General features: G+C 37.7%; 1 protein-coding gene across 1 annotated transcript in view; it reads left to right on the top strand.

Moving 5' to 3' along the window:
- The window catches only part of cdh2 (cadherin 2, type 1, N-cadherin (neuronal)), a 70,751-nt gene that overhangs the window by 44,910 nt on the left and 2,619 nt on the right, over window positions 1-23,222 (top strand). Inside the window, exons 4-15 of the mRNA XM_055032964.1 lie at window positions 14-181; window positions 2,736-2,891; window positions 3,782-3,926; window positions 4,191-4,363; window positions 5,386-5,523; window positions 5,968-6,153; window positions 7,459-7,712; window positions 9,069-9,211; window positions 10,169-10,402; window positions 11,306-11,539; window positions 11,774-11,913; window positions 20,286-20,450. Of these exons, the coding sequence (XP_054888939.1) occupies window positions 14-181; window positions 2,736-2,891; window positions 3,782-3,926; window positions 4,191-4,363; window positions 5,386-5,523; window positions 5,968-6,153; window positions 7,459-7,712; window positions 9,069-9,211; window positions 10,169-10,402; window positions 11,306-11,539; window positions 11,774-11,913; window positions 20,286-20,450 (2,136 nt within the window). The remainder of the gene's footprint in view (window positions 1-13; window positions 182-2,735; window positions 2,892-3,781; window positions 3,927-4,190; window positions 4,364-5,385; window positions 5,524-5,967; window positions 6,154-7,458; window positions 7,713-9,068; window positions 9,212-10,168; window positions 10,403-11,305; window positions 11,540-11,773; window positions 11,914-20,285; window positions 20,451-23,222) is intronic.

Raw genomic sequence — 23,222 nt, 5'->3', positions numbered from 1 at the left:
TTCCTTTTGACAGGTCCAGGAACTCGTCGTCCCTCCAGTCATGTCCAAAAATTTCAAGGAAATAGTTTTTCCATCACAAAATGCGGACAGCACTCTGAAACGCATAAAGAGAGACTGGGTCATCCCTCCAATCAATGTTCCTGAGAACTCCAGAGGCCCATTCCCCCAGGAGCTTGTCCGGGTAATGTATATGTTTCAACCAGATGCATGCACACAGACACCAGTCTCTCAGCTATAATGGTACTTTTTTTTTTTTTTTTTTACATGTCAACTTTGCAGATTGTGTAGACTTCTGCTTACAGGATTTTTAGAAGTTTGTCTTCTTTCAGATTGTATCATCTTTTGGTGCACAGAGCAGTTTGCACTGGTGAAGTGTTGTATTATTTCGAACCATTTATAATCTGAAGACCTCAAAATGATAATTGTTGTTGTTTGACTGTTATGATCCCGAAATCCTCTTTTTCACATCTCAAAGACAGGTTCAGCCCAATTTCTTATCAACCATTCAGTCCTCTGTGTTAGCTGTTGCACAAACAACTCTGACAGCTTAGGAGCAGAGTCTTTTTTCTAGCAGTTTACTTTGTACACAGTAAAAAAATCCTGAGATTGCCATATGTAAGTTTTGTTTTTTTTTTTTTTTAATCCGGCTATATGTGAAGGAGGTTTCTGGGCTGGAGTTGCTGATAACAGTAGGAGGAAAGGGCCCGTTTGCTCAGCTTGGCTCAAGAGGGTGGGCACACAAGGTCTCAGCTTACATGGAAATGTGGTAGAAAGTCCAATTCTGACAGAACTTCAATAGTATGTAGGAACTCATTACAGAGAAATAAAAATATAAATATCTTTTATTGGCCCAAAGTGGGAACAATCTGATGCAAAACAGTAAAGTGACAGCTGTGTAGAGAAATTGTAAAAAAAAAAAAAAAAAAAAATACAAAATGTGTATTTGTGCATTAAAAAAATGATTATTTACAGTATGTATTTGAAAAATAAAAATGTACAAATACCAGTAGGGATGCAAACACTTCTTGAGTTGATCGTTAGTCCAACAGCTTGTGCACTTAGGATTCAGCAGTCCATTATTGGAGGAACTCTCCAGTTCATGCACGCTTGTTCTCAAACAGCAGTTAGCTTTAAACTGATCTAGTATGGAAACTATTTCTCTAAAAGGGATTTTATTTGGGATTTAATGCAGTGTTAACAAGGGCTGTAATGCATCCCAGATAATTCAGTAATTATCAGTTTCCAGGTCTGAGAGAGTATGGGGGTCAGGGAGTGTAGAAACATATCTCAGCTTTAAAGGGTTTTCCTTTTTTTTTAGACTTGACACAATTTGTTCATGCTCAACAAATTCAGCTGATTTTGATTTATATTGAAATAACATGGTTCATCTTGATTTGCTACATCACAACTATTTTGACTCGCTGGCTGAATTCAGTTACACACACACAACAAAAAAAAAAAAAATAATCAAATGAGGACTATTTCTCAAGGCTTTTATTGTGCTTTACGCTATTCAACTTGGGGTGAATAAAGTCAGACCTGAGATTTTAAAATGGATCTGGTTCAAACAAACAAATCAGTAAAACAGTTACTACCCTAAAGGTTGTTAGCAAAAGGCGCTTTTCCACGGGCATGTCGCGCACTAACCGGTTGGTGTGCTTTTTAGTTTCACCACGGATAACGAGCTTTTCCCTTATTATGTCTGTTCCTCATTATTGTGGCACTTGAGCAGTAGCAGTGACAGTCAGCAATTGAGCACCGTGAGGTTGTGGTTCTGATAAACTCGAAAAAACGCAGATACTTAATTTTGTCTAAAAGAAATTCATCACTGGTTCAAGCATAATGATAGACTCAGATCAGCAGACTATTTTGCTACACATATAAATACAATTAAATTCTTGTACTCATTTTTTAAAAATATGTAACATTTTGGATCTTTGCAATGCACTCAACAGATGGAAACCAGTAGCCACTCCTGAACTGTATTTTTTATATATTTTTTTTTAATCCAAAGGAAAAATAAAATTAACATCACAAGCAAATATTATGTTGTTACGGTGTTTCATGTTGTTGGTGGAAAAGCTGCCCACTGCTGCACCGTTTCTCTCTAATTCATTACCGTCCATTCTTCAAAGCAAAGTGCTATTAGCAGCGCTGCTAAATCATGGTTATTCTGCAGCAAAACTTATTGCATGTGTTCCTGCTGCTGCTCCTTATTAAACTCATAATTACTCCTACGTACTGAGCAGCTCTCTGTTAGCAGACAGCATGGGCCCGGTTCACAGCTAAACGTTAAATACTGTTTGCAGTTTTCAGTGACATAAATCATGGGTCGATCAATAAAAGTGGTCACCTGTCAATCATATCACTCCAATGCTGAAAATCCAAGAACAGTCGGGCAGGATTTGCTAGTGGAAAATGAATACCGGGACCAAACTGGCTTGAAGTGGTCTAGTTACAAAGTGCCTAAACTGTGCTTTGAAAGTATTTAGCCAATTAGTATCCTTTTTTTTTTTTGTTTGCTTTTAAGATAAAAAAAAAAATAAATTGTTAAATGAGTCAGTTGAAAACTAAGCTGCTCTGAAACGTCAAGAACCTAATTAAAGAAACTGAGTTTGGAAAAGTAAGGAATTTGTACATTTAAAATGTCAGAACAATACGTTGAAGAGTTTGAATGTAGTTATGTTGAATGGTTCTCACGTAATGAATCTCAAATTGTATCCTTGTCCCAACAGATTCGCTCAGATCATGATAAAAACAGGTCCTTAAGATACAGTGTGACGGGTCCAGGTGCTGACCAGCCCCCAACTGGAATCTTTACCATCGATCCCATTTCTGGAGAGCTATCTGTCAACAAGCCACTTGATCGAGAACACATCCCCAGCTTTCATGTAAGTCAGATGAGGCATTTAAAAAAAAAAAGCTTTGAGAATTTCAATGTGATTTACCAAGGTTTTTTTGCAGACTGCTTTATCAAAAGAAATGTGAGCTCTCTGTCTTTGTCTTGCTCACTCTCCTTAGCAGGCTGTACATTCCAGCCAGTTGGCATGTGCTCAAGGGTCATGTGTAACCTAAACAATCTCCTCAGACTCAATAAAAACCAGATTCTCTCAGGAAAATCTTTCTTATCCGTCTGAGAATTTGAAGGATTTTGAAGGGGAAAAAAGATAGTCAGAAACTTGAACATGACCTGTAATTCTCAAGCTGCTTTTTTCATTGGTATGTTTTTCCATGTCAGAATGTTCAAAAATTGCCCTTCAGCACAAAGTTGTGGACATGATTCTTGGTTTTGATTTAACTGACTCTATAGTTAATGGCATGTTCATCCATCTTGTAGTAAACTGGTGTATTGCATGCACATGTTTTTCATTTTATTATTCATTACTAGCTTATGAGAAAGTGTATAATTTAGTGAGGTTTGACTTTATAATAGGTATTTTAATGGTCGGCCAAAACCTGTTATAAATTACCTTCAAGACATTAAAGATAGATACATGTAGATTTAGTCACTCTGTATTTAATAACCAAAATCTAAAAACAGCAACTTAAAAGGACAACTACATTTACGACTTAAGTCATATGGCAAGTTAAACAGAACACAGTAGGTGACACCAAAATAGGACATTCAACACAACAAGATTTGCGAGTTAAGATTCAAATGCTTGTACTATTTTTCTTTAGCAACATGTAATGTAGTGTTTTTCTCCAATCAGTAGATTCACAACTGGAAAATGCTTGTTTAAACCAATCTACAATCCACTTTTTTTTCATTCTCCTTCAGCTGAGAGCTCATGCAGTAGACCTGAATGGCAACCAGGTGGAAAACCCTATAGATATTGTGATTAATGTAATCGACATGAATGACAACCGACCAGAGTTCACTCACCAAATCTGGAATGGAACTGTTCCAGAGGGCTCCAAACCAGGTAAAGCTTTGACACATCTTTTTTTTTTTTCCCGTGTGTTTGCCTCCAGCTCTAATGTTGCTGCAGTATTAGCAGAACAGCTATTATTAATTTGGTACTTTAAAGTTTGAAAGACGAACATTGGACTTTCATTAATAATTAATACATTTGAAGGTCACATGGAGTATATATATATATATATATATATATATATATATATATATATATATATATATATATTATATATATATATATATATTTATTTATTTATTTTTTGTCTCGAAGGAACATTTGTTATGACTGTGACATCTATCGACAAAGATGACCCCAAAACAGCGAATGGCATGCTTCGATACAAGATCTTGTCTCAGAATCCAGAGAGTCCGTCTTCTAATATGTTCACCATCAACAACAAAACTGGAGGCATCATTACAGTGGCTGCAGGCTTGGACAGAGAGGTATTTAACTTTTTTTTTTTTTTTGTTGCTAAATCATTTAATGATAAAATCCATATCTTTTATATTGCAGACAAAGATCATGGATAGTATTTTCTCCAATTGTTTCTGGCTCTTCATCACTGAAATGTGTTCATATGTCTGCATGAATGGGCTGCGTTTTTAAACAGCCGCTTAGAGTTTAGCTGTTAATATTCAAACTGCCTAGGAACTAATGAGCCACAGCAAATTTTGCTTATTACCACCGAAATGAGAAGTAGAAGTTGGCTTGGCTGTTTCACACTTATTACTCTTACAAGGAGGCACTATGCATCACTAAGCAACTAACAGTTTTTCTACCCACCTATTTTGTTTTACTTGTATCTTCTCTTTTTTTTTGCAAAAACATCTTATTTTTGCATTTCATTCTCTCCATTACCCCTGTTCCAAAGGTTACTGCTCTCTCTATAAATTGGGATTGCACGCCTGTTTGAGGAAAATAAATAAAATGATGTATACAGCTGGAGCTTGGTAGCCGCAGCCTTGTGAGGGCAATCTGGCTTAGGTGGCTGCTCAATCACTCCCGCCCTGGGGCCACCATTTTATGTATGCAAGTTGCCACCATGAAAGTAATTTGCCTGGCTCTCATTACCTAGCAACTGGTCCATCACCTGAGTGGTTTTTAATGTGAAGAGAGTCATTTGTCCCCTTTACGGTACTGTTCATTGTGTGTCTCACACGCATACACGCAGACGCTCATTAGCCCCAGAGGATGAAGTCAAATTCATGCGAAAAACTTGTCATTTATCATCATAATTAAGATGTTGGACATGTCACATTTGCTTCATCTTTGTAGAAATAATTTACCACAGTGTGAATGTACATTGCTAGTATTATCTTATTAGGGTTGGTTGTGAAGTGGAATAAAGTATAGTGAAGTAATATGAAAATTATGTCTTTGTAAAGTTATAAATGCAGTTTAATTTGAAATTGTTCTGTGCCAACTGTCCAATTATCTCCTTATTTCTCCTTTTCTTCTCTTTTAGAAAGTGCCTCAGTATACTTTGATCATCCAGGCAACTGACATGGAGGGTAACCCCATGTATGGCCTGTCCAACACAGCCACTGCTGTCATCAGAGTCACTGACATCAATGACAATCCGCCAGAGTTTACTGCTGAGACGGTAAGAAACAAGCTCTTATCTGAGATTCCACTAGAATAGACTTAAGGTCCCCCATTTTCTCCGAGCTTTGGGTGAATGCACTCAACCGTCAGTTCTGCTCACTTACCTGGTTTTGCTTGCCTTGCACTTCTGCAACCATACACGTACACAAGTCGCCAGCCATGTGTAAAGTGTTATATCCTACTCCAAATGTTGACACGTACAACTGCGGGGATGTCTGCCTCAGTGAAAGAGGCACTTACCGGGCTCGCAAATCACAGAAATTTGTAATGCTGCTGTTATGCTATCAAGGAAGCACAGGGAATGAGAACACCGTGACCGGATGATAAGTTACCTTAGATGTCTGTTTACCCTTGATTGGTCCTGCTGTGCTTCGTGAGCTAGGGCACAGCATAGTATTGCTAACAGCTCTCTCTTCCTTACATTTATGGTTTATTCATGCAGTTTTTTGGGGAGGTGCCTGAGAATGCCGTGAATGTTATAGTGGCCAACCTGACGGTGACTGACAAGGACCAGCCCAACACACCTGCCTGGAATGCGGTGTATAAAATCACCGGGGGCGACCCCACCGGCAGGTTCTCAGTGCCCACCGATCCAACTACTAATGAGGGTCTGGTAACGGTTGTTAAGGTGAGCGACATCTTCGTATTTCTACCCTTTCAGCCTATCAATGCACTGAATATTTTCCTACAAGAATGAATGCTTTCCTGCAATTAAATAATTGCAGGAAAGCATCTTTTTATGTGTGTTTTACTTATGTGAAGCAGTTAATGCTAAAAGTGTTCCTACCCCTGACAGATCTTAATTTAAATTTAATTTAATTTAAACCAGATGTATGACTTATTGCTGGACAGGAGACATGCTTGGATATTAAAAATATGAATATAAATTGAGAAGAAATGTGTTTTAAGCATTTCATGTCAAACTATGTTTAATCAGTGGAGAAATCTCTGATGTTACAGAAACCAGTCCCTCTTATACTACTAATCACCCTTTTCCATGTTTCAACTGATATTTTGAGGATTTCTGTTTAGAAGTAAGTTCTGTATTTTTGTTGTTGAAAGATCTCCTTGCCAATACCATAATGTATAGTTCCCCCTACAGATTCTCCATCAGATTCTATTCAAAACTTTGGCTAGGTCCCTCCAAAAAGTTGTGTCCAGTTAGAAGAAACATGTTGGTATAATTAAAAGATTGAAAAAAAAAAAAATCAGACCTCTTTGAGGGGAAGAATAGTTTTGGGCTTAACTGTAAATACATAAAATCCAACTCTTAATGGTTTATCCTTGTTTTTCTTTTTAATTTTTCAGTCAGCTCTAATTGCCAGTTTCCAGGGAAAGAGATAATTAAAACTTTACGGTTTTAAAACCTTAAACATGTATAATGTAAAGCACTTTGAATAGCTCTGTTGTGAAGATGTAAAATACAAACAAACTATATTTGACTTACCGTAATTATGGTTTAGTCAGTTCTTTTTTTTTTTTTTTATAATAATAATATGCTCCAAGTAAATCTACAGTTGACTGAGCAGCATGTTCAGTCAACTGCAGCGAACTGCAGACTCTGTCTGAACCGATTACCCAACTATATTTATGTTACTCAATAATCAGAAATGTAGCAAATGTTTAATGTTTTTCTTCAATTCTGTGTATCAAGATTTTCATTATTATTAACAATTTTACATCTTTTGCTCATTTTTGAAGGTCAGGTCACATTTTAAGCTAACATGGTTGAACTCATATCAGTTTCTTTGAACTGATTATAACAGGACATAGCATCTCTTTTCACATTTCTTGGCTATCCTAATATTTTTCAGGCTTGATGAAAATGTTCTTTTGTATGTTGCCCTGTACTTCACATCACACAAACACAATCCTAATGTGATAACTTTTCTCTTCAGTCCGAGTCTTTATTCTCGTCCTCAATGTTTTCCAGCCCATTGACTATGAAATCAGCAGAACGTATGTGCTGACAGTGGAAGCGAGAAATGAGGTTTCCCTGGCCAGAGGTATTCACCCTCCCAAACAATCCACTGCCACCGTCTCCATCAGAGTAATGGATGTCAATGAGAGTCCTTACTTTGATCCCAACCCCAAGCTGATCAGGCTGGAAGAGGGAATGTTGCCCGAGTCGACGCTGACCATGTTCACTGCACAAGATCCTGATCGATTCATGCAGCAAACCATTAGGTAGGCAGTATGCAGATAAAATAAAGCCTGCATTGTTAAAATGTCATTAAAAAACTCCACAGACATTGAATTCCCAAAAAATCTGCTTTAAATGCTTAAGACCACTTTTTATATGATTAAATAGGGCTTCTCAAAGGTTCTTATTTTTGGGCTTTTGTATAATTGAGGAGCTAAATTGACTTAAATGCTGTCTCTGCTTTAACCAGCTTTGTACCATTTATGATAAATTAATATTTTCTTCTAAGAAAAGGAGGCCTTAGAAATTAAATCTAGTTATTTTTCCTAATTTAACCTAAAACATACAACTTATTTTGTTCTGTATTGAGCATTAATCAGTTATGCAATTGAAATGGCTTAATATTGGCTTTTTCTGGCTTATGTTGGAATCCTATTTTTTTCTTATAAAATCTGCTGTGCAATTAAAGTTCTGCCTTTTTATAAGACTTTTTATGCTAAGCAGTTAAGTTAAAGTCTCAGCCTTTAATTGACATAGAACTGGAAGTTCATTGGTGGAAAACAAGCTTCTTACACATTGCATATATTTTTAAATTGATTCCAATTCTTCTCAGTTAAAACCATTAATTCAGTTACTCAAGTAAAAAAAAAAAGCATGGTTGGATGTACTAAAATGATTTCCTTAGAAGCATGGATTCATGTGTCACTGTGTAGTGTGTCTGCTCTGAGAAAGCTTGACATTGAGCTGACATGACTTTCTAATGCCATTACAATGAAATTGGTTGAAATCTGAACAAAATTGTTATATCATGTATTATGTTAAAGCGAATAATGCTGCATGTGATGGCAAAAACTAATTATTTGTAAAAAGTCTGTGCATGTATGAAGCAGACCTATGCGTACCCTCATATGGTCTGCTTAAGCAAAGTTTATTTACATGATTAGAATAAATTGACATTTTAACCTTTTTTTGTTAAAATAGGAAATGCATATTCATTTATTGTAGAGCACATAAAATACATTTCATGTCATTTGGTTTTCTGTCTAACATTTATTTATTCCTAATGTATATTTTTGATTTGTGCAATAAGTTTACTTTGTTTAGTTTCTATTGGCTTAAAAGTAATCCACCAGAAATAAAGTTTTTCATGCAATAAAATTTGAAGCGTAGATGTAAAAAAAAAAAAAAAAAAAAAAACAGCTTGTTTATTTTGGGTGCTGCAAGTTTCTGGAAGAGTTATGTGAAATATGTCCGAAGTGTTGTGCTTAACCAAAACATTTTAACTGTTTTAACATTATCCAAGATAAATTGTGGAACCTCTATCTCTACAACACTAAGAGATGAGAGCTGGCAGCTAAACTGAAATGAAACAACTGTGTATTTTTCTGTTCTTGCTTCAGATATTCCAAGCTCTCAGATCTGGCCAACTGGCTGAGGATTGACCCCAGCACTGGTCGGATTTCAACAATTGCCATTTTGGACAGAGAGTCCCCCTATGTGAAGAACAGTTTATACAATGCAACATTCCTGGCCACAGACAATGGTATGCAAGCATTCAAGTGTGTCTGCAGTTGCCAAAAATACCTTGTTGAGCTTATGTGATGCACAGGTTTTATGGTCTGGATGTTTTACTCAGACTGTTACACAAGCACTTTTTTTAAGGCCGTTACTGCCAGTGTACGCTAATGCCTCCTTTTTTCAGACAGAAGCCCAGTGGATGTCTAATGTAGCCCAGATCTCAAGGGTCAGTCTTCCACCCAGCATTCCTTTTTGTAATGCTTTTCACCTGAAGCAGCTGCCTTGTTTACAAGCCCCAAAGATGTTCTCCAAGCTTGAAGCACTATCACGAACATGGCACTTGGCGTATCAGCAGCACTGACCGCTTTAAATGGAGGTTAATATGTTAGCAATCCCCAGAATCATCCACCATGTGGATGTTTTCACCTTCTATTTGCACTGGCAGGATTTACCTCTGTTCAGGTTTACCCTGTTCTATGGGGCATAGCTTAGGCCAATAGGCTTAAAAACTCTACCAATAAAGAGGTTTCTCAGCATTAATGGGTCAGGATTGTATGACTAGCTCCTTTGAGCGTGGCCTGAATGGCAAAAAAGCCTCTTAGCTGGGTGAATACATAGAGGAGCCTGAGAGGAGCGACAGTGGGCTCTGTTTGAATGCTTTAGTATTCCTATCCGAGTCCTTCGTCAGGAAGACGTTCTTCAGGGACACAAACAGACACAGCAAATGTTCTGATATCCACCTCTGTCTCTGCACCTTCTCACTTGGAGATTAAACTCTGAGATCAGTATGCAGTTTGTATGGGGCTATGAGAGTAAATCGTGATTTAATGTGCAAATGAAAAAAACTAATTTCCTTTGCTGTCTCTGTGATGATGGCGAAACGAGAGATATCAGTTTTACATCTATATCTGAAAATGGGCAAAGTTTTAGGTATTTTTCAGAAACCCTTCCTGCATTTGATTAAAGATGTTTGTCCATCCAGGCAAAATTCCAGCAAGTGGCACAGGCACCCTTCAGATCTACCTGGTGGATATCAATGACAATGCGCCAAAGGTGTACCCCCACGAGGCAGAGATATGTGAAAAACCTGAGCCAAATGCCATTAACATCACCGCGCTGGATGGAGACCTAAACCCCAATGCGGGCCCTTTCGCCTTCGAGTTGCCCCACCGGCCCCAGGACGTCAAGAGGAACTGGACCCTAACAAGACTAAACGGTGAGATACGGAACAATCTCAAATCCTGGCCAGATTCATACAGGGGCCATTTGTGCTAGTTTAAACCCCCCTGGGCTAATGAGATTAAATTAATCTTCAAATTGCAATTCCCAGAATGTCAGACATGGTGAGTCAGCTTTTTTTTCATTTGCTCTTTGAAGCTTTTACAATAAAGCAGACTTTTTTTTTTTTTTCATTAAGTGGCATGTGAGTCATAAAAGTTTAAAACAAACAAAAAAAAGAGGTTGGTCGCTCAGCAGTTTCAGTCATTAAAGCTTTAAGATTTTAATCTTCAATTAGCCTGAGCAAAACCTGGGAAACATGTTTAACTGTTTGTAAATGCATACCTTGGAGGTGTCAGACATATTTAGTAATTTATTAATCTTACCAAATAGGCTTTAATTATTTATGCTAATTTAAAACAAAACCATGAGCAGACAAACTCATTTGTTATGTGTTCAGCTATTAGATAGTGGGAGATGAAACGCAGTGAATAAATCTTAATAGGATAATGGCATTTGGATTATCGCAGCTGGGAATTTAGCCTAAGCAGCATTATCAAAAGGTATTCAGAAGATTTATAAGCTTCAAATCCAAATCCTGACCATGTTTTGGATTAGATATGCTGATGCAACTTCCAGGTAGGAATTTATGTTGCATATTTATGATAAAAGGAGTGTAATCATGGTGTGAACAGCATCTAGACAAACAACTTCTGAGTTTAGGAGTAAATCCCCTGTGAAAAACCTGATCTCCGAAACAAATATATCAGTTTATATTAAAACGCACTGATCTGCTTAATTTTGGATGTCACCTTTCCAAATGTTTTTCCTTTACGGATACATTTAGAATCATAACAGTGATTTTTTTTTTCTTTTTTCCCCTCTGTTCCTTCTTTTTTAGGTGACTATGCTCAGATGAGCCTTAAGATTGGCTTCCTGGAAAGTGGGATCTATGAGGTCCCCATCATAATCACAGACTCGGGCAACCTGCCCATGTCTAATACCTCGTACCTGCGGATTAAAGTGTGTCAGTGTGACATGAACGGAGACTGCACTGACCAGCAGCATATCATGGCAGCTGGTCTGGGCACGGGAGCCATTATATCCATCCTCCTCTGCATCATCATCCTTCTCAGTGAGTATCCCTGCATCTTCCTCCCAAACTGCACATCACATCAGCGAACACAGGGATTATGAAGGAAGATATCCACAATATCTCTAGATTACTGTCGGATTACCAAATAGATAGCCTTGATCAGGCCCACATCCAAGGTCCTAAAATATCAGATCCGATTTAAATGTTGACAATAATTTGCAAATTATTTCCTTACTGTAATATGAGACTTCTCTCTGTTGCTGTATCATTCAGTTCTCGTGCTAATGTTTGTGGTGTGGATGAAGCGTCGCGACAAAGAGCGTCAGGCCAAACAGCTGCTCATCGACCCCGAAGATGACGTGCGGGACAATATTCTCAAGTATGATGAAGAAGGTGGTGGAGAAGAGGATCAAGTAAGGACTACTATTCTATTTTATTCTTAGTCTCTTAGAGGTTGATTCTTAGATCAGTTTTATTTAACTCCGTAATAAACATGAAATACAATTTACTATTGATACAGAAAGATTTGCTGCATGGTCTATTATCTTTCTTCAATCAGTAAGTTAAAAAAAAGAACTTTTAGCAAGAACTGAATAAACGTTGAGTCTGTTTATGATGAAACTTTTATTAAATTGTCTGATTTACTCTTTTTCTCTAAATAAAATATATGGCCAAACATGCTGCAGATATTAATATGAGCTGGTGATTTGTTTCCAAGGACCTTTTCCATACGCATTTTATCTACATAATTTACTTGAAAATTACAAAAAGACATCAACACATATTGTATATAACTTGGATTTTAAGAAACAGTGGTGACAAAATTTATTGGCAACACTGATAAAGTTTTATTTTTTTTTTTTGTAAATATGTTTTAATTTTTGTTTAATCGCAACAACATAACACAGAACAAAAGCTCAGCAGTGCAGTCCATAGGAGACAACAACAAAAAAAAAAAGAAAAAAAGATAAGATAGGGAGCATACATATTTCCATCATTAGATAGTCCGCATTTATAAATGCTAAAGAAAGGACGGTAGACACGTGTCCTTCAGCATAGTCCAAGAAGGGCTTCCATATGCGTCCAAAAATGTCAGTCTTATAGTGGACTGATAGAAAGTCAAGAAGGATATATTCCAAAACAAGTTTCTTCCACCCAAAAATAGATTTATTAGAAATCCATTGTAACAAAATATTCTTTCGAGCACAGAAAATTAGGACATTATACAACTTACTCCTGTTTTGATTTTGAATATGTTTATTTGGTAGCCCAAGGAGAAGAGACACTTAATCAAGATCGATATTAGTTTTGATAATTTTCCTAGTCTCAGCCAGAATTGATTCCCAGTATATCTGAATTTTAGGACATGAACAAAGACTATGTGTGAGGCTGCCTTTATGTATTTTGCATTTTGGGCACAGTGAAGAGGACCCTGGTTTAAACTTAGACACCTGATCTGGGGCCAGGTGAGATATTTAAATCCTGCAGGGAGCCACTTAAAAAAGGAGTTGGGGAAATAAAATTGTCTGCCCAAGGGCATGGCCTCAGATTTGGAGAAGTTTATTTTGTGTCCTGAGAATGAGCCAAACTGATTAATAATTGTGATGTTTCTTTCAACTGAAGTAGCAGGTCTGGAGAGAAATAACAGAACATCGTCGGCATATAAAGAAATTTTATGGGTCCCCAATCAGTGTTGATACCGATTACAGTGGGATCACTATGAATTGCTTCAGCCAGCGGCTCGATTGCAAGAGTAAATAAGAGGCGAAAGGGGGCAAAAAGACTTTTGACAGTCCTCTGCGCATGTCCCGGAGTTCTGTATGCAAGTGAAAGGGGGAGACGATGGGCAACAACAGACACAAGTAATTAGTAAGTCACGTTATTGCTTGGATTTTACAGCGCCTTGTTAAGTCCCTGAACTTCACAGTTTAACACAAAAAAAAAAAACAGAAAAAGTGCAATGCAATGTGGATGTAACGAGTAACACGACGATTTTGTAGAAATGTAGTGAAGTAGAAAGTTCAGATACTTGCTGTAAAATGTACTGGAGTAAAAGTCAAAAGTATCCATCATTAAATCTACTTAAGTACAGATAAACAAAAATTGTTCTTAAGTACAGTAACGAAGTATCTCTGCCTATTGAGATGATTCATTTTCAATTTAGTGGCAGAGTCCAGCAGGTTATTTAAAATATCAGGGTAATTTAATGTATGATGTCATGCACGCTTGACATCATCATTTGTTTGTTACTTAAATGCCAAATCTAAGTCTTATGTGAGAAAAACACACACTTCCACTTAAAGTTTCAGTACAACTAAGCTTTTCTGAAGTCAAGATTTAAGATCAACATATAACCATGATAATCCTAGTTGTAAAATTAATTTAAATCTGAAATTGGCATAAAAAAGCTTTTAAGGTAATTTTTTGCAGTCTTATATCAATGTTTTCTTGGAACATACAATTCCAAGTAAAGCTTCAAACCGCTATTGAAAAAATAATACAAAGCAAATGTTCTCTTGTTGTTGAGGAGAATTATTCAAGTTCCATCTCTAATACACACGTGCAGTCAGGCTGAATCAACATGGGAACAAAAGCACCTCTTAGAAATTTTCTGCAAGCACATTTACATTCACCGTTTCTTTCTTGTAATATTTCAGCTTTTTTGTTGCCCCAAGACGCATTCTGAATCACTCTCATTGAAGAACATTTTGCTATTGTACAGTATTTCTTTATTGAAAATGGAAGACTCTTTTTTTTCTTTTTTTTTTTTCTTTTTTTTTTTCTTCCCTCTCAAAGGAAGCCAAGAATCAAAGACTGGAATCAATAAGGCAAATACATTTTGATCCAATTGGTTCTGGAAGTATTGGAAATGTTTTGTCAACTGGAACAGCTTCCCGCTTCACAGCCCTAATACACACACAAACAATAGAAACGCAGTGCCACAGGCATCAATAATGTCCCATCTCTGTATTCTCCTGCGCTGATCGGACACGCACAGAATTCAATTGTCCTAATAACCCCTTGTTAGCAGAACGGAATCATTTCATAAAAAAGGCAGGATTTTACCAAATGGGCTATTTTCCTGCTGCTGGCTGAAGTGCTTTGGTGGCTTGGGTATAACAGAAATGTGCGGGAGACCCCAGCCTGACCCATCACTGTGCCAAATTAGCCTCAGAGACGTGTAATTGGTGAGCTGATGTCATTTAGAGACAGACATCTGCTGGGGTGCAATAATGAAGCCCTGTCTAAGGTAACAATATGACTGGAAAGCCATTACACATCTGCCGGTGATTAGGCAGGAGGGAGAACACCCATTTGTCTATTAACATTCTCAGTCTCACTCATAAAATGCACAAACCTGTGGACCAGAACATGTTGAAAAGGGAAACTGTGGCACATAACACTCCCCAAAGGCAAATGAGTGGGTGCAGCGATTTATTGAGGGAAAACAAGCTTCCCGTTTGGCAGAGTGGGGCCAGGGCGTCAGGAGAAAATGGTCTTGTCTGTGGAATGGGAAGCGGAGTCAGTGTTGGGTAAAAAATGGGTCCGACTTTCCCAGCGATGTCGTCTTTATAATGCCCACCTCTGTTCTCCCTATCTCCCACTGGGGAGGAAATTGAAGTGTCAGACCATTGGGTGCTCTCACAGAATGTGATTTTAGTTGCCGCTGTCATCGTCTTGGTTTGTACAGCTTTGTATGGACCTCATTTCATCAAAGGGAGACAAGTGATCAGCCTTCGCTCTCAGGAAATGGTAAAAAAGAATAAATAAATGAAATGGAAAAAAAAAAGGCAAAATGAGAAGTGGTTGTGCACAGCTTTCCTTTAGAGAAAGGGAAAAGGGAAAAAACAGGTGATTCATCTCCTTAAAATGACCTCAGATTGATTTGATTCATATTTACCTTCGATAGGGTTCTGGGAGACATGCTGTGAAAAAAGACAGGGTTTTCTCCTGCCCCCTTTTCTGCTGCAACAAGTGAATCAAATCAAAATCTTCTCTGAAAGTGTTTTCTCCATTCAAAAAAAAGAAGGCGGTGTCATTGCATTTATCACATTTTAAAAGAAATTGTGCTTACTTTGATTTAAAACAGGATTTGCTTTTTGCAGTTGTCGTGACTTAATTCTGATAGCAGTGAACCAAAATACATTATTGCCTCATTCACATCCAAATGTTATTACCGAAACTTAAATGAGAAAGGTGGTACTGTGTATTTAAACTACTTAACCCCAGAATGAGAAGTGGGGGCAATTTGCCAAAATACACACTATCTGGCGACCAGCACATATGTTTCCATTTGTCACTCACTGCAATAAGTATGCCTGCTGGATGATCAAATAATGTAGAACACCAAAATCTATTTTATCTAGACATGCAAATACTCTAAATGGTATTATGATGAAATAGTTTAATGTAGATCAGCATTCAAGTTTATTTGCGATGTTGGTAAAGTGATGCAATTACTTGGCTGGCAGATTAAACAGGATATGAATCCACAGTTGTCCGCTGAAAGATAGTCCTTGCAGTTTGTTTTTGTACTGATAATGGTGTCCTTTTAGCCTCTCCATTGTCCTACTCGCTCACAGCTGTTTCCTCTCAGGCTTCTCTCCATTGCCAGGCAAACAACAACATATAGCTCCTGTAATTTTGATATACCTGAAAAAGACAAAAATATGTTCCAAACATTTCTGAAATGTATATATTTACCCCCTTAAATATCAGTTAATTCATTTTAATGATGCTATTTACCGCAATACTACCACTATTTTTGCATATAGTGATAGTATTGTTATTCCTGGATATTACGACCTAACACTATTAATGTTCTAATTAATTTCATTTCAAAACAATCATTCTTTCTCTTGGTAAGAATATTACTAGAGTAATATGTTTGAATTTATTTTACATAAATGTAGGCAAAGATCTTAAAAACAAAACAAAACATGATATTAAGTAGTTTTGAAGTGATTATAATTTTTGGTGGATTTGTTTTTTCCAGAGAAATAAAATGGTGTTGGTGGGCTTTTCTTTTTCAAAATAGCTTATTTAAAAATCAAGGGAAATGTTTTGCATTGTTCATTCAGCAAAGCTTAGTGCTTATATGTAGTAAGAAGGAATCTTTTGGTCATTACTACGTGCTTCATACATCAGAGATGGCTTTGGTCACACCAGTTCTTTCTTTGGCCTCTTTTTAGAGGTTCTTAAAATTGTAGAAATAGTGGTGCTTGTTGAGGTTTTGATGCTGTAGCTCAGTTTTAGCTTTAAACAGTGCATGTTTAATGAATGAATAAAAGGTTGTGCTTGCCACACAGTAACCTGCAGTAATCTATCTAATTCTATTCTTAGTAGTTCTTAACCAATACATGACCAGTAACTGATTTCCTTCTCCTCAAATCGTGATATAAAATTACCACTACAAATAACATTCAAAGTTGGATGAAGCCCAAATTATTTTGTAAGGTTTATGTAGGATCTTAAAGTGCAGTTCAGCTTCCTTTATCGGCATAGAAGTTGGTTTCCTCTCATAATGATCACTAAGCCTTTTGTAAGTGTTTAATCTGAGATGACAGCAATCAATATGGGTAATTACTCATAAATGTTATATTTTTGGGCACACATTGAAATTAAACTAACAAATGCTAACTTCTTTCTGCAGCTTGCTTTAATTGCATTTCAGTAAACTTCTATTGAAATTAACCTCATGCTGCTCTAACAGCCCATAACACTTAACTTGATCCCATTTTTAAATGTGTCTCGCCACAAATGATGTTTATGGAATGTTGATGTTTAGATGCTTATGTTTCAGTGTGGTTTATGAGTACCATGGGCAACCATTTCAGCAGAACAGAATGTTTGAGACGCCACTTCCCCACAGAGAGTTGCTATGTCATTATGTCATTTTTGGTTTGGTGGATTGAACACCACTGACAACCAGCTTTTTACTGCGGTTTAGACAAATGGATTTCCCAACTTCACCCATTTTCCTTTCCAATAAAAACTAAATCCCTTGTTATTGATTTTGATCAAATTTGGAAATATTTTGTAATGAATGCAGATCTTTGTGGAAATTGAATATTAGAAATTAGCACCTTCAAATGCAGAGTTATAATGTTTAGTTCAGTGGCTGTAAAATAGCATCAGAAAGATGCAGAAGATGGCAGTAATTCCAATTGGTAGGTTAAAATTGTTACAATTTCATAGTAATATCATATGGACATTGAAAATTGGAATGCAACTATTAAAAACATGGTTATGAAATGAAATTACATTATGATCTGACAGTCACTGTTTTGTACTAAATCAAGTTGTAGTTTCTTGAAGTTAGTATGTCTACTCAGTTTTCCATCATAATTACATAAACGCATGTTCATGATTGTAAGAAATACGATATAGATTTTATTGTGTACAATTTTGGAATTGCCTTTCCTTGTAAATTTATTGAAGGTCTGTCTTTTTTTATTATTATTATAAACCAGAGCAGTAAGCAGTTTTATTGTATTTAAAAAAAATGGAATCAGCAGTTCAGATGATAATTTCTGAACCACATTGCAAATTTAGTGTTAGCAACTGCCTGTTGGTCAATCACTGGTTCCTGTCAGCTTGGACAATGTGACATTGATCTATCTACACAACAGGGGTGAAGCTGTAACTACTCTCTCTTACTTTGAAATAACTTGAGCTCATGATAATCACTTAATTCACCAGAGGAAGTTACATGCTGACACCAAGTAAATAGAGCTTTGCAATAAAACCCATGTCATATTGTGAAATCTTGTGCCAGAAGATCTCATCACACCCATAGTAACTGCCTAATTTCTGCCTGCGGGGCATTTCTCACCACTCATCAATAGTATTGAGGTTGTTTTTGCAAGCAGGGAATTATAATTTGAACACATTTGACAACTACCCTATATTAAATGTCACAGAACAATTACATTAATTCTGTTTTCATGAGTGAATAAAATGCTGAAGCTATGGTACTTTAGATTTAACATAGGTATGCATCTTATAGAGCAGCATTAGCAAAGGAACAAGTCTAGTTATTAGAAAGTAATGCATATCTATTGGCCTGTGTGACAATCTGAACAGACCCGAGATCTATAGGTAGATTGAGGTTTGAATAAAAGGACTTTTTAAAAATAGACAGCACAGCAGGGCTATAACTATTTCTTCATAAAGGAGAATAGAATGTAGAGCAACAAAGACTTACTACATTTTTTTTCTTTACAAGTTGTACACAAATGATCAGCTCAAATGGCTGTCATATCCATGTGACCAGCCTAGTTTTCTCACAACATAGCTGTACTATAAAAGAATGTATTACAAGATGGCAGAGTGGGTATGTCATGTTGCACCTGATATCGTGTTATTTATTCGTAGGCGTTGAAAGATCACAATAATTCAGTCTCTGACATCCAGTGTTTGTTCACAAAAAAATTTCCATTTCATGTTCCAGGTTAAAAGAGCAGGGTTTGTTGACATGCAAGACCCCATCTTGACAGAACTACTACAGTCATTCAATAAGACAACTTACCAAATATATCCGAGCAGAAATGTACAGTACTTAGGTTCAGCAAATCTAATGCTTAACTTTACTATTCCTGATTAGTTTGCCATCATACTCAAGAGGATATGTCACTTCAGGTTCTATCTCAATTTTTCATAAAAGAGAACCATTTATATGCTCCAGGTTCTAATTAAGAGGGTTGTCCCTCTTTATCTACCAAACTGGTAGTTCTGAATAAACGGACACCTATTAAAATGTTTCAGGCATAAATTCCAGTTTTATTTTGGCTGTCCTGCTGAGTATATGCTAACCTTTGGCTACAAGTTAAGTAGTCCACAAATCTGTCAAGCTGGTAACGCATCCAAGAGACAAACCGAACAGTATTAACGATCACATAATGTTTTTGTTTATATAAAGGGAATAGCTTTTCGTCCAATAATTTAGAGAACCTCATGCCTGAATATAACAGTGTGCATACTTACTTTGCAATGTTTGAATTTCTTCTGCATACATACTTCAGCACTTATGTTTATTTTAACATCTGTGTTTCTGCGGGGAGTGACTGTAAGAATGTACATCTGCAACTTAGCAAAGATAATTTTGAAGTGGGATATTAGAGATGGATGGATTACTGAAAATCTCTTAAAGAGGGACAATCCATCATGCATGCCTATTAGGCACACACTGCCTCTCAAATGGTATTATCTTTATCATATCTGCCGTCACCCTCATACCATCCAGTCGTCATTCAGCTCCGTCGCTCTGCTCTCCATCACAGCTTCGAACTCCAACTTTTTTTCCCCACCTCCCTCTGTTCTCATCCTGTCTTCCTGCCAATGACTTTGCACAAACTGCGAGCCATTCAGGTTGCCTTGGTAATGTTAATAGGATTAGCAGTGGCTTATGCATATCCACCATCCCGTGTCTGGGCATTGATTAGAGCAAAATAGTTGCCTGCACATCCTTCCTGCTGCACCATGCACGAGTACAGAGAGAGAGCGTATGATGTGCTCCTCAGCTTGAACCCCTTCAGTGCTGGCTGCTCTTATGTGTCAAGTCATTCCTTGGCGTGTTCCTTTACAGAAAAGAAGATTAAAGTCCCCCCTCATGTTCTCTCAACTCTCCATGCTGCAATTTAACTTTAAAATCTTTCGTCCCCCGAGTTGAACTTCTTCACGCTCTTTGCAGCACAGGATGTGTTTATCTGTTTAAATAATCTCACTCAGTTCAGGGTCTTGTCGCACAGCTCAGCTAAGCTCCATCTGTTTGCGTGTTCCCCAGGATTATGACCTGAGTCAGCTCCAGCAGCCAGACACGTTAGAGCCTGATGCCATCAAGCCGGTGGGAATCCGCCGTCTAGACGAGAGACCCCTCCACCCCGAGCCGCAGTATCCAATGAGGTCAGCAGCACCCCATCCAGGAGACATCGGAGACTTCATCAATGAGGTAAAAACACATTAGCTGAATACAGTTACTAACAACCGACGCCGGGTCTCCCTGAGGTGGAATTAAATCAGAGGAAGAGACCAAAGATGGCAATGCAGTCGAAAAGATTGAATTTCATTTTCGAGTTGAATGAGTTTCATATGACATTTCTTCCTAGGTAAACAGTCAGACGTTTTTATGAGTGAACATCAAGGGCTGCCTCTTAGCTTGAAAGCAGACATTTTGAATTCAGTTATTAGAGCTGTTTGTTTTCCCAGCAGAGACCAAGAAACCTTTCTAATTTTGTCACTGCTGCGGCGCTTATAAACCCCAAAATGTATATGATACTAACACACTTGGATATAATTGTTTTCCTCCTTCTGAAAAGTGGAGATAGAGATGTGTCAGCATAGTAATAGAAGATGAGAGCAGCAGCGCATCGGCTTTCTATCGGCGTGCACAGCTCAGAGTGCCCTCGTTTGCCTGAGGCCATCATTGACTCCGGCATGAAGGGAGAATGTAAAATGAAAAGAGGAGTCATATATTTTTCACAAGCTCCAACAGACAAGAGTTTCACTGCATTACAAATGAAGTTCGCTCCTAGTTTTTGGATGGCGCCCATGTTTTTAGATTAGAGCTCGTTCTTTTCAGCTCTGCTGCCTAACCATTTATCTCTCTGTTCCCTTTAACCGGGTGCCATTCGCCTTCCCCCATCCAGTTGTGAGTCATGAAAACAAGCTATAAACTTGTCCTAACAGCTCATATAAAGAAAAAAGCAATTTTTACGTTGCCCGAAGATTTAATTTATCAACAAGAAACTTTGAGGTATTGGATAAGGCTAGTATGTAATGGGTCAACACAAAGTAGTGAATCATTGTGAAGAGAAAGGTAAACGTGAGTTTCCATTTTTTACAAATAAAAATCAGAAGTGCAGAAAGCTTAAATATTCCGCCCCTTATTTCCTCTAAATCCAAAATTACTTTTTTTTTTTTTTTCTAATTCACCCAATTAATAAATGCTGTCGAGTTGACCCTTGGACAACTTTAACCCAGGCTTAAATTATGAAACCACATTCTTACACTTTGAGTATCTCACAGACCGCCGTTTTATTCATCACCTTAAAATATAAAGTGTATTGCACAGCTGCAAAACTACAAGTCTGATCAGAACATGTTGACTTTGGAGGAGCTGCAAAGATCTCCTGTAAAGATGATCTCTTTTATTATATATTATTGGTGACCCTTTATGAAACCTGTAGATGCCAAAATGCAGTGCCCACCGTAACATATGGTAGTAGCAACATCATACTGTGGAGTTGTAGTTCTTTAGCAGGGAAAGGGAAGGTGATTGGAGCTGATACAAGATGATTGTTGACACTAAATACATATCGATGCTGGAAAAATCTGAGACTGGCGAATGTTTACCTCCTTGGTGGACAGCAGCCCAAACCACACAGCCAGAGCAATAACTGGTTTAGATCAGAGCATATTCAGGTGTAAGAAGTGTTCACTTGAACCAGCCCGCGTTGGTCGGTCTAGAGTCCCAAAATTGACAGCTCCTAAAGCCAAGTCCTGGTAGCTGCAGCACACTCATTGAGCTGGAATGACCTAACTGATAGGGCCGCCTGCCAAGAGAGAGGGGAGAAGAAGAGGAGTCAGGAAGGGAGGGAGTGAGGGGGAGAGTGTCTCATCTCAATCCTGAATCCTGCACATTCCCTCAGAGCTCAGGCCTTTTAATTAAATTAAAGGGACAGAAAAAAAAAAATCAAGCATATGCTTACCATAAGAAAGTTAACTCCTTAGTTGGACAAACAGTACTCCATTAGTCAACTTTTGGCCTGGTCTCACAGAGGAGAGCTAAATTAAAAACATCAGCGCAAACTTGCTCACATCTCTGTAGATCACAGGTGTACACAGACGGAGAAGTTGAAGTGATTGCACTCAGTTTTTTTACACAGTGGCTCATTTCAGCCCTCACAAGGTTTTCTGTGGCAGAAGTGGGTTTGATTACACTTCTCTTTGTCTGCAGGACGGAGCTGCTCCAAAATGTGAGGGAAGTTCATGATTTCACACTTACGGGCTGTGATTGTTTCTGCAACAGGGAATAACTCTGTTATAATGAAATCTTTTATTAGAATGCTGAGTTCAGTTATTGACTAACTTTATGAAACTGCCACTTTTAAATGAAGAGGGCTGTATCCCACAGAGCTATTACGGTTGTAATTGAAATGAACTATCCATCTGTCATATTTTTCACAAAATGATAAGCATCACAGCCCTGAGCAAATACTTAACCAAAGCTAACAAGTGGAAAATAATGGCTAAGTGCCCAGGCACTTTAATACACTCCATCTTTTTATTTGAGGGCATTTCAGCACTATAGTGTCTGTATAGCGGAAACCATAAATCTTCGACAAGGCCCAATGAGCTGAGACCTCATTTCTGTTATGTTCATGTACTTCTTTTAATTCACATATTATTTGCCGAGTGTCCTCAGTTCCAGTGGTAAGAGGGAGAAACCAGGCTTGCATCCAAAAGTGATTCATGGCCAAAGCACATCTCAACTCCTAGATTAGCAATCCATCAAGTCTCCAGAGTCCTGTTAGTGAATGAGGCTGGAAATCAATAACAATCCATAAGGACCTCTGGTGCTGCTATGAGGATTTCTGGGAATGTCAAGTACAATCTTCAAAACAGAACCACTCCCAACTAGCACTGCGAGCCTCGAGATGACACTGGATATGTGGATGCATGTGCAAACAACCCACTTGCCCTCGTCTCTGCTTGGGTCTAT

This window comes from Poeciliopsis prolifica, unplaced genomic scaffold, assembly GCF_027474105.1.
Source record: "Poeciliopsis prolifica strain line A6 unplaced genomic scaffold, Auburn_PproV2 SCAFFOLD008, whole genome shotgun sequence".
NCBI lineage: Eukaryota > Metazoa > Chordata > Actinopteri > Cyprinodontiformes > Poeciliidae > Poeciliopsis > Poeciliopsis prolifica.
The sequence above is the reverse complement of the archived record's forward strand: the minus strand, read 5'-3'. Positions and strand labels throughout refer to the sequence as shown.